At 38.9% G+C, this 11,484-nt stretch overlaps 1 protein-coding gene across 1 annotated transcript; it reads left to right on the top strand.

Annotated features, from left to right (window-relative positions):
* The first annotated feature begins 2,111 nt into the window (after positions 1 to 2,111).
* pithd1 (PITH (C-terminal proteasome-interacting domain of thioredoxin-like) domain containing 1) lies at positions 2,112 to 10,538 on the top strand. The gene is made up of 6 exons (XM_003458538.5): positions 2,112 to 2,499; positions 4,302 to 4,345; positions 5,682 to 5,759; positions 5,982 to 6,086; positions 7,921 to 8,029; positions 10,074 to 10,538. The coding sequence occupies exons 1-6, from the start codon at positions 2,302 to 2,304 to the stop codon at positions 10,173 to 10,175; spliced, it is 636 nt and encodes a 211-aa protein (XP_003458586.1). The 5' UTR covers positions 2,112 to 2,301; the 3' UTR covers positions 10,176 to 10,538.
* The last annotated feature ends 946 nt before the right edge of the window (positions 10,539 to 11,484 follow it).

The following is an 11,484-nucleotide window of genomic DNA, read 5'->3' as shown; positions in this document are numbered from 1 at the left end:
ATTTATCATATGAAAGATGATAGTTTTATCTGTCTTCTAATCAAACTAGTAATAAGCATATTTCCCAAAGTGCAAATCTTCCTTGTAAGGGACAGAAAAAGGGCTCTTATTTTAAAAACAGTCAGCTGTTGTTTTCCCTTATGACCAAATGATACACTACAGTGGGAAACTTTTACACTTTTACTCTTGTTTTGTCTCTTAATCGCATGCACCGTGCACGTCCCGACACCCGAGACATCAGCTGGATGGTGGGGGACTTTAATCATGTTTTGCCTGGTGCATTTTAAAAAAAATGTGTTTGGCTAAGATGAAATCACAGGTGAGCGTGCGGCATCGTAGACTTATTTTAACCCTCCTGTGGCTTCAATTCATGTTTCCCTGCTGTCGAATGTGTGCTTCCCTGTTTTTATCTGCTTCACTGTGACAAACTGATTGAGTGAGGGGAGATTAGGAAGAAGAACCGTAATAAGTTGTCTGCAGCTGCAGTCCATGATGGTGATGATGATGAGGAAATGTATTTATTTTCAACACTGGGACCTGGCACCCCTCAACATGGGCCTGAATGGAAGTAGATTACAAATTGTAATTTTATTAGATTTTAATAAATGTTATATGGTCATTTTTATTAAAATTGACTTTTTTCCCTGAAGCTGTTTGTGTGGGTGTCTCTGTGTCAGTCAGAAAATCTGCAGAGCAGGAGGTTTATAGAAGTGATCCATCTTACCAAAACTACCTTATATTAAACATAAATCTGTATATATTTTTTTTACTGTTATTATTCTTAACGGCCAGCATCACTTTTAGTAGTTTAGCAATCATTGAGCTTATTACAGGGCTCAACATGACTAAATGAATGAGAGACAAAAACGTTTTGTTTAGCAGCTATCAGGAGCCTCCTTTATTTTTGTTTTCAACCTGTATAATAGTCACTTTCTTTTACACATAACTTCTCCAGATTCCTTGTAATGAACGTGTTTTTGATATGAGGACATCATTAAATCCATTTGTTTTTTGTACATTTTGCTTTATGCTGATGTCGCTTTTATTTTTACGTGACACTTGTAAACAGTTTGCGACACTACCGGCGTTTTGGTGGTAAGACTCGTGAGCCAATCTGAGAGCACATCGCTTGTGTTTTCTTCTTCGCTTCGTAAAGTGGCTACATTGTAGCAGATGACAATTTCCTGTGGGGAGCTTTTTCTTTTCAAAATAAAGTGTCTTGAAAACTCAAAGTCCCATTGAAAAATCCCTGTTTGCGGTGGAAAGCTGAACTCACTGACTATACCATTTCTTTTCTTCAAACTAAGACTATTAACCCTTTATTTTATAACAGTCAAAATAAAAGGCTCCAAATTCACATCACTATGCTGAAAATCTACAAGTTCAATTATAATATAATAATCAGTTTACTTTAAATGATCTTTATTATTGGGCCAGAATACAAGGACATGCAACACATTAGATATCTTCTCACCTACAAAATGTACAATGCATAGTATCCGAAGCACATATGAAGCATTTGAATTAAATTCAAAAGTCTTTTATTCTGTTCACCTGATTTTAATTTTAAAATTAGCTTATTTTTAAAACATCTCAGTCTTTTAAGTCTCAGCTGCATAATTTGATGTTTTTCTCATGGTTTTTGGTAATTTGAAGGTTCAGAAAGGGAATTTGGTCCGAATGCATGAAAGGAATCTGAAATAATTCAGTGCAAAAAGGGTTTTTTGTTTAGTTTTTTGGATGTTGAAATCACTTCAGTAGTGATAATGAACTGTGGAACAGACACTTACAGACTGCTCATTCTGGAAAGAAAAAAAGGTTAGACCTTATTTCAAATTTATAGAAAGACAAAGTTACTGCTTAGAATGAGAAGGATCAGTCAAGAAACGAATAAGAAACTATTTTTAATGGTAATCAATGTGGGACAGGTGATTTCAATCACACGACAAAGGAGCACATGAGCCAATCAGTGAGTTTGAAAAAAAAAGTAGAGGAGATGTAGAGATGTTAAAAAAAGTACTTAAAAGATTTTTTTTAAGGTATAATTCATTACCATTTTTTTTTTTCACTGAGTGATAAATAATACTAAACCACGTTTCGGATTGACGCGAACCTTTGAAGTTTTATTTTGAAATCCTTGCACCGGAACTTACCTCGTGACTTCACGTAGCTTGACGCAGACGTCACTTCACTTCACGCTTCCAAGTGAAACTTGCTGAGCTCATTTCACTGTATAAAAACGCTCCAGTGTGAACGTTACGTTTTATTTCTACCGGCGGTGATTAACGGAAACCGACCACGATGTCCGGGCACGGGCACGGTCATGGTCACGGGCACGGCTGCGGGTGTGAGGGTGAGCACGAGCCCGCGGAGAGGGGCCTGGAGTACGGACTGTATCAGAAGATCGACCTGGAGAAGCTGCAGTGTCTCAACGAGAGCCGGGACGGAGACGGCAAGCTGGTGTTCAAACCGTGGGACCAGCGGAACGACCGGGACAAGGTAACGCCTCTCCCCCGGGCAGGGGGCCAGGTAGAGCCCACGCTGCGGAGCTGCGCAATATCCAAACTAAACTTGACCGAGCTTTGAGGTGCAGGTTCAGCCTGCTCATGGAGTCAGCAGCTTGACTTCAAGTCCTGTAACTTTACCAGATATTGATCTATGAAGGTAAAGTATTGATTTTAGATTGGTTTGTAAATGGGTCCACCAGGAGGAGGGCAGCAAACGCGCGCAAAAGACACTGATAGAAACAAAACGGCCACAAAATGGTCATAAAGAGAGAAAAACATTACCACAAAGTGATCACAATAAAAGAAAACGACCACAGAATTGCCTTAAAGGCAGAGAGAGCATCAAAATGGTTACAATTAAACAACAAAATGACCAAAGAGGTGCATAAATTATCCACAAATAATCAAATAAAGCGTAAACTCAGAACATCGAAGCATCATGATCACAAAAGACTCACATTAACTCAAAAACAAACACAGAAGAATAGAAAATGACCACAGAGACATATAATGTGACCCCCGAGCAATAAAATTGAGATGCAAAGAAACCACAAAAAGAAGCTCCAAGTTGCCTCAATGTAGGACAGAATAACATTATGACCATTATAAGCAAAGTTTGGTGTGTAGTGACTTCAAAATATCCAAATGGAAAAACAAAAGAAGTGCATAAAGGTTAAAAGCAAACACTGGTATTTATAAAATGACCAAAGAGTGAAAAGCGACCACAGAAATACCTTTAGAAACATAGAGAGGATCAAAAATGGTTACCACACAACTAAGAGGCAAAATGACCGCAGTCAGCTGCATAAAGTCTCCACAAATAATCAAAGTAATGGGTAAAGCAACCAAACTGAGACGTAAAACAATCAGTGCTCTGTAAAGTGAGCACAAAAGTGAGAAACAAGACTCAAAGCACCTGCACAGAGGCACAAGAAATAACCCCCAAAAAACTCGAAATAACCACCAATTTACTTAAAATGACCTCAAACAATCAAAGTAAGATACAACATGACCACAGAGACGCGTGACGGGATCACAAAAGTGCTAAATAACCATAAATGATCAAAGTCAGGCATGAAATTACTGCAGAGAGCAGCAGAAAAAATCACCAAAACTCTACCAAATTGACCTGTAAACAGTCAAGGACCCAAATCTGGAGCTGAGGGGTTTTAACGTTTTCAGTCTTTTAAGCAGTCGAGAATAAATGTGAGAAAAAAAACTGTATGTTTTCCACCACAGTTAACTGATCGTATTTGGAGGTTTTTAAAAGAAGACATTTTAAAAATCATAAAAGGTGATTTAAAAATATAAATCAAATCTAACTGTTTTCTGAAACAATCATGACAAAATTGGTCACATTTAAATGGAAAATACCTTAAAGTCTTAGAATTTCTCAACAGGGACTTTAATGAAACCTCCCACACAGTCTTACAGATCCAAAAACACTGTTGTTGACTTCAGATATGAAATATTTTCATATGTCATTTATAAAATATTTTTAAAAATAAGCCACATTTGACTCTGCGAGCTTCACAAGAAGCCTCGGGACAGCTGAGGAGGGATCAGCTGACCTGCTTTGTGAATATTGTTGTTTATGATTTTACACGTCCCACACAGCGGTCTGCTTTTTTTCACCTGAGCACAGTTTCAGTATGAGACACTGTTGTGTCCGCTTTAATTTTAGTGAAGCTCTTAATCAGATTATAGGCCGACGTGAAAATGGTGACGTCATATCAAACATCTGCGGCTGCCTCTGTGTTCTGTAACCATGACGCCTTGTTTTTCTGCTTGCAGTTTGTGGACAGTGACGCAGATGAAGAGCTGCTGTTCAACATCCCGTAAGTCCCAAAATGATAATCATCATCATCATGTCTGTTCTTCTATTTCTGTGTAACACAAAAAACACTGTATGCGTCTCGATGTGATTTAGTGTATAAAATCTGCAGGCAGATACTCAATGCTAAAATACAGAGAAGTGTAGCCAGCCCAGTACTTTGATTTAATCTAATTGATTAAATCCCCGGAGGATCTCAGCAGTTTAACCTCTCTTGATCCATCTCCTCTTTCTCTACCATCAATTTGATGTCTCGGTTTTTAATTTTACATTAAATTAATTTTATTCCTTTTTTAAATTTACCAAATTAATTTACCAAATCCATCATCATGTCAAAGTTTCTGTTTGCACATCAGAAGTCTGTAGCATACTAACGCACTTGTTGCAGATGTGAGACATGACAAATGGCTCAAAGGAGGGGTGTCAAACATGAGGCCTGGGGGCCAGAATCAGCCCTCTAAAGATCCCACTACCCCACTGGATAAGGACCAGAGTAATTAAGTAATGGATAAACAGTTAAATGTTTTGACATCCTTGGTTTTTAAAGGGATTCTCTGTTAGTCATGGGGCGCGCAGAAGCTCGGGGTTCAGGCAGCTCTGAGTTTCATTAATGTGTTCATCTTCTACAGGCAGCACAGTTCTCAGGTGCCCCTCAGCAGGCTTCCTGAAAGTGGTCAGTTAGATGAAGATGGGCTTTTCAGGATAGAGAGGCTGTATCAGTCATTTAGTCAGAGCCTGTATTCACAAATATAAGAATCTTCTGACTTGGGCTAAAAATATCAGCATTTTAAATCAATCAACAATCAGCCATTCAGAATCCTCTAAATATGAATTACTGTGATTATGTGAACTACAAATTCTGCCTTCTCACTTGGAGGGGGCTTTTCAGCAGCACTACACTTTTTTGTCTTCCTGACATTTTCTCCTTTAAGAGCCTCTTCAAGTCCTCTTCAACACTTCTCTCAGTATTTATCTTAGGAGTTCATGTAAGAGCTAAAACGATTTGTGATTATCTTTCATCTTTACCAGATTTAAAGCCCAACTATTAGAGGGATTCTTAGAAAACTTCCCAGTATTAACTTAGAACTTCACCAGGATCTACTTTGTGAATACAGGCCCAGCTCCAGTGGATCCCCTGAATTAAAAATATGGAGCAGCAAAGGTCCCCTTTCATCAGTTATATATAAACTTTTAGCCCTGACTCTTGTCATTTTAAACCAAAGCTGGTTCTAATTTCATTTCTTTGTTTTCCCAGCTCTGCATTTGTTTATCATGACAGCTCCTGCTTCAGCGTCTCTGCGTGCGTCTCCACTAAAGTAACCGTGTGTCATCTCTTTCAGTTTTACTGGCAGCGTGAAGCTAAAAGGCATCATCATCTCCGGAGAAAATGATAGCTCTCATCCAGCTGAGATACGACTGTGAGTGCCTGTCTCTATGAGTTATTGCAGGAAAACGTAGATGGAAACTGGAGGCGGTGCATCTACATCGTTTGGCCATCGTTTCCCACTTAGACATTATACTTTCTCTATTTAAGAAAGGAAAACATTAACATTTTAGCTGATTTGTTGTAAGTTGGCTTGATGGTGGTGTCTTTTGGCTAAATTGTTGGACTTTTGGGGGCTTTCTTTTGGTCTTTTCAGCTACAAGAACATCCCTCAGATGTCCTTTGACGACACCGGCAGAGAACCCGAACAAGCTTTCAGACTCAACAGAGATCCTGCCGCTGAGCTGGAGTACCCAACAAAGTGAGAGCACGAACGCCAGTAAATGACAGAGTAATACCCAGTTTAAGAAAAGAAAAAAAAAAAAAAGATGCTCCTGCATTCCAGAAGGATGGATGTTAATCTTTCTGTGGAAGAGCTATAAAACTCATCACACTCACTGCTACATTAAGCATCCAGTTTAATAGCTGCAGGAAGAAAACGCCCACGCAGAAGACGCTTGATGTGTAAATCGCTCACTGCAGTGCACGTGTTAAACAGACATTTTCATCCAAGTTGAGAGATCATTATTTTCACTTTTCTGTGGATTCATGAAAAGCAAGTTTTCCCGTGTGTTCTCATGCCACACGTAACAGACTGCCTGCGTCTCTACATAATGCAGAAATTGTGTGTGTTGGTGTGTTTTCAGCCGAGGTTCAGGGAACTACAGTATGCAAACGAACCTCCTACGATGTTGAGCCGAATTCGCAGTACTGAGTTGGTCTGTTTGAGGTGGCTATGCAGAGTGACGGTTTAGGGTGTAGGACGTTCTTAATTAATGATCCCCACGCGCCCAGCTGGGGTGTTGAGGTTGAATGCTGACTGGTTGTTCATCATGGGAAGAATGGGCGGGGGGAGAAAAAACAGTAAAGATTTTAAGAAAGCAGCGGTAGAGAGACAGACGGTGACTGCAGTGGACACGTTTCCTTTTTAACACTCAGTTTTACTTCACTTCAAAGACAGTGGCTGTGTCCAAATTCAGGGGCTGCATCCTTCAAAGGAGGCCGGGTCCTTTGAAGGATGCAGCCCCCGAATTTGGACACAGCTGTTATTTATATATTTGTATATTCTGACTTAAGTTGTCTGAACGATCAACAACGGCACAAGCGAGAGTAACCCACAGACTCATTTGCTCATGACATTTCCCACTAGTGACAGTAAACGGCTCCTACATGCTGGAAAAGTCTGGAAAGCTCTCTGTAGGTAGGCTCTGCTTGGGTTCAACACACAATCATTTCCAGTCATGTATGGAAACTTGTTTCAGCTGTTAAAAAAAGCCTTTTCTGAATTTTTGAGATACTATGTCAAGATTTCAATTTACTGGCTGGAACAACTGAGAAAACAACTTGAGAATTTGAGATAATAATCCAAAATATTGACGAATGGATGGCAGAACATGCTTGTTTGAGTGGAAGAAACAAGCTTGCGTGCGAATGCACTTTCCATTCATTTTCTTTTTCTTTTCCCCACTCACAGATTTCTTTCATTTTCACTCTGGTTAGGTGTGGGCACGAAAAACATTCACCCCAGCCTCTTAAAACTTCTTGGTTAAGAGTAGGAATAGAAGGTGAAGTTCAGTTAAAAATCACCAGTTGGGAGGTGGCCTGTGTTTAGTCGAAATTTAAATAAAATTAGTTGCATTTTTCAAAGGCTATGAAAGCCATTGTGAGCATTAATTTTGACTGAGGTGGTTTTATTTTGGTTTGGTCTTTCCTTCCTCTCTGAAACTTGCAGTTAAAGCTCTGACAGTCTAACGGCTTTCGTTGGGTTCAAGACAAGATGACTGATGCTTGTTGTGAAACTTAATCTGGCCGAAGAAGTGTTAAAAAGATGAGAGGAGCCAGTTCTTTCATTTATTTGCATGTCTGTGTTCTTTTGTAGCATTAACACGCTCATTATAGATGTCATGAACACGCTTACATCATCCCATCATCCTTAAAATTTCCACCACTCTGTCAGTTTCTTTTCATAGACTTGTATAATATTATATCTAAACTTCTCACACTGAGACCATATGATGGTTTTCCTGGAGTACATTTGCATTTCTGCTGTCTTTTGCCTTTAACTAAAGGCTCTCTACTTCTCTCTCCGTGTCTAGAATTGCTCGTTTTTCCAACGTTCAGCACCTCTCCATCCACATCTCGAAGAACTTTGGAGCAGAGAGCACCCGGGTGTACTACATCGGCCTCAGAGGAGAATATTCAGAGGTCAGTCTCAACTCCAACAACGATGAAGAAAAGCAGTGTTGATGAGCTGCTTCCTGTGTTTGTCTTTCTGATCAACTGATGTGCTATAAGGGACCATTTCAGCATGTTAATTTGTCACGACTGTGGCTTTAGTTTTTTGGGGGGGGTTTGCCCATGTTTCACTGGTTCAGTCATAATTTTGAACCACTGTTATCAGTGACTATAAGAAGATTCTGATGTAGACGAACCATTCTGTTAGTTATTTTGTTTGTTTTGGAGGGGGTTTCCCCACCTGTGTTTAAAACAAACAAACAAACAAACAAACCCAAACTTCCGCTACATGATGTTTATTTCTCGAACTGTCGCAGTGAGGCTGGTTCTCTAAAATCCACTGAGGTAGAATCTTCCTTCAGGGTGTTGTCTGCATTTCCACCTTTTCCCTGAAGGTCCTCTGAGAGCTTCGCAGTTCCAGCTTTAATGAGAACTAAATATTGGTAACCTCTGTGTGACTAATCTACAGCAACCACAACCTGCAGGATAATCATGTTTACACTTTCCTAAGAAGGGACATTTGCAGGACAATTACATTAGATTACATTAAATTAAGGTGGGTGCACCTAATAAACAGACAGGTACAGCTAGGTTGTAACCTATGCATCATGGAAACAGGATACAAGTGTCTATGGATGAGGCTGTTTGGCTTATTTATCATCTTATGTTCGAGAATCTATAGTCATGGATGTTTCCAGGAATCAGTTTTGATAACATTAGTTTTATTCTGGCATTTCAATGCTTGATTTTGCCGTTTGCTTCACATCATTAGTACACTCCAACAAGATTTATTTTGTCACTTATCCTCAGGGCAGCAGATTCATTCCTGAGTATTTTGCCATCTTTCTGACGTTACAGAGTCTCTGTGTGTCTGTCACTTGGCGTGATCCTGTGATAGCACTTTACACACACTTCATATTATCAAGACAATACAGTCGTTTCTGTCCTTTGTATTATTCCTAAACATTTGTTGCCTCCATGCATTATTTGGTAGACAGCATTATGTGTGCATCAAAGGAGTTACAAAGCACGCTTAAAGATCAGTTCAGCTGTGGCACCATCGGGTTTTTTTTTTTCTTCTTCTTTTTTTTTTTGTTTTGTTTTTTTTAAGTTGATTTTGATTAAGATTAAAGGTGTCTTTAGCTTCCCGATCATCATTGAAGATCTAAACATTTAACTATCCAATGGAAATCACTGAAAATCAGTTAATGATTAATTCATCAGCACCTTTTGCAGACGTTACTCCAGTTGAAAGCATTTACAGGTGACTGGAGAGATGATGGCAGAGAAACATTTGCAGGCACTTCATGAAGTATTTAAAGCTCTTTGCTTTTTGCCCGCTTTATTGTGTTGTTCCTACAACACGTTGTTTATTCAAATGCATGGGTAATCGTACAAAACAAATGTTGGATAACTTTACCTGATCATCTCAGTGTCCTCAAGCTCTCACTGCTTGTTAGATCGCAGTGTATGTATGTCTCTATTTACCCTAGCTCCTGCTCAAAGGGTAAACCAGTCTGAACGAAACGGCACAAACAGCCTCACAAATACATTAATTATTAATGGCCTACGTTCTGTGTTTGCATGTCCTCCATGTATCCTCCACGTATCATGTTTAGCGTACGTCACCCGTAGAGAACTTAACGTTCATCAGCATTTGTATCTGTGACAGAGTCTTGTTCGAGTCGCTGCTAAAAGCAAAATAAAGACTTTGAAGAAGTCTTTATTTTGAGCTATGCAGGCCTGCATAGCTCTAAACTGAAAAACTTGTGTCGGCTGCTATTTTGTTATGTGAAATGCAAACAGTCTCCCTAACAAGTCTCCAACTACACATCACTGCTGCACAGACTCTGGGACCAGATTACATCATCTCACAGTTCTGGTTTAGTTTGGGGCTTTGTTTCTTTGGAGTTGTTATGTTAACGTCTTTTTTTTTTTTTCTTTTCTTTTTAACACTAAATCTGCAGTTTTAACACATTGTGTGAATTGTTTCTTCCGGTTTGCCCCTCTTAAGGCTCACAGACATGAAGTGACCATCTGTAACTACGAGGCCACGGCAAATCCTGCAGATCACAAAGTGGAGAGCATCATCCCGCAAACCAACTTCATTTCCTGAGAGCTCAGAGAGATGGGGAGAAGAGGAGGAGGCTGTTAAGGGTTGTAGTGACATCATTCTGACCGTCACAAAGTCAAAGATGAGTTCAACGCTGCGTACTGGCAGGTTGGTCGAGATCGACCGGGACTGAGCACCGATGTCTGAAGACCAGTGGAGCTTATGTGCATCTGGAAATGCTAAGATGTATGTCTGATTTCTATGGCAATAAAGTGTGAAGGCTTAATGTTGGCAAGCACCTGAATAATAAATGCATGAAACATTTCAAACTCAAACTCTGCTCTTCTCAGTTCAATTGAAAGATAATTACCTCTATAATAACATTACAGGAACTCAGAAATAAAACATTAAAACCTGAAAATTAAACCAAACAAAGTTATGTTTTGTATTTTATTAAAGTCCTGATTGCCATGTTTACACCTTGGTTGAAAAATTAGCCTCACACAATAAGGCTTTCAGGTATAAAACCTACTAACTAACATAGATAATAAACATAGATATACCGATTTTAAGTTATTGGAGTTGCTTAAATAATTTTAAAGACTTTTGTAAAGCCAGCAAATTGTTCTTTACCAAACGGAAGCTATTTTGTGCCATCTAGTGGATCCTTTTGTCACCTCAGGCATGTTTCACCAGTATTTAAGAGCCTTTTCTTACCTAACAAATTTCTTTCTCTTCCGTTTGTCTCTACAATAATATCACAGTGCTTGTTTGAGTGAAAGGAAGTTTATGAAATCAGGAAGGAAAAAAAGCTGCAGTCAGTATTTTAGTTCCTCTTTTTCTTTCACAGCTCTATAATACAATAAACGTGTCACATCCATTTTGCAGTTTCCCAGAGCTTTTCAGTGAATACTTATTTCTATTATACCATTAAGAATGAGCTATACAGTCTTCCCCTCCTGCAAATACATCATGACACTCTTAGTAATAGTGTGCTAGTAAAAATAAGTTGAGTCATCAGTCACTCTGTGGGAGTCATTTACAGGAATGTGTGAGCTCGGTATGAATGGCTTTTTGTTAAAAAATTACTTTTTGGGTGTATGTTTATATTGATGAGAAACTTATTCTTAAAAGACTGATGAGCTCATTTTAGGTCAACAAAGAAAAAAGTGTCAGTTCTTGTGATATGATATAAACTAATAACCTATACATGTGTAAACTATACTAGAGGCATTTTAAATTATGCATTTTTTAAAAAGCAATTTACATACAGGAAAATGTTTAAATTCTGAGAAGGAAATTCTTCCAGAAGGAAAATGCTCGATGTCACAAAGCTCAAATCATCTCAAACTGGTTTGTTCAAGCATGACAA

The sequence above is a fragment of the Oreochromis niloticus genome, linkage group LG22, assembly GCF_001858045.2.
Source record: "Oreochromis niloticus isolate F11D_XX linkage group LG22, O_niloticus_UMD_NMBU, whole genome shotgun sequence".
NCBI lineage: Eukaryota > Metazoa > Chordata > Actinopteri > Cichliformes > Cichlidae > Oreochromis > Oreochromis niloticus.
The sequence above is the reverse complement of the archived record's forward strand: the minus strand, read 5'-3'. Positions and strand labels throughout refer to the sequence as shown.

Excerpts from the sequence above, each read along its gene's own strand:
- pithd1 (XM_003458538.5), top strand. The coding sequence starts at position 2,302 with ATGTCCGGGCACGGGCACGGTCATGGTCACGGGCACGGCTGCGGGTGT. Across the intron at positions 2,500-4,301 it reads AGCGGAACGACCGGGACAAG|TTTGTGGACAGTGACGCAGA; the intron begins GTAACGCCTCTC and ends TTCTGCTTGCAG. Across the intron at positions 6,087-7,920 it reads GAGCTGGAGTACCCAACAAA|AATTGCTCGTTTTTCCAACG; the intron begins GTGAGAGCACGA and ends CTCCGTGTCTAG.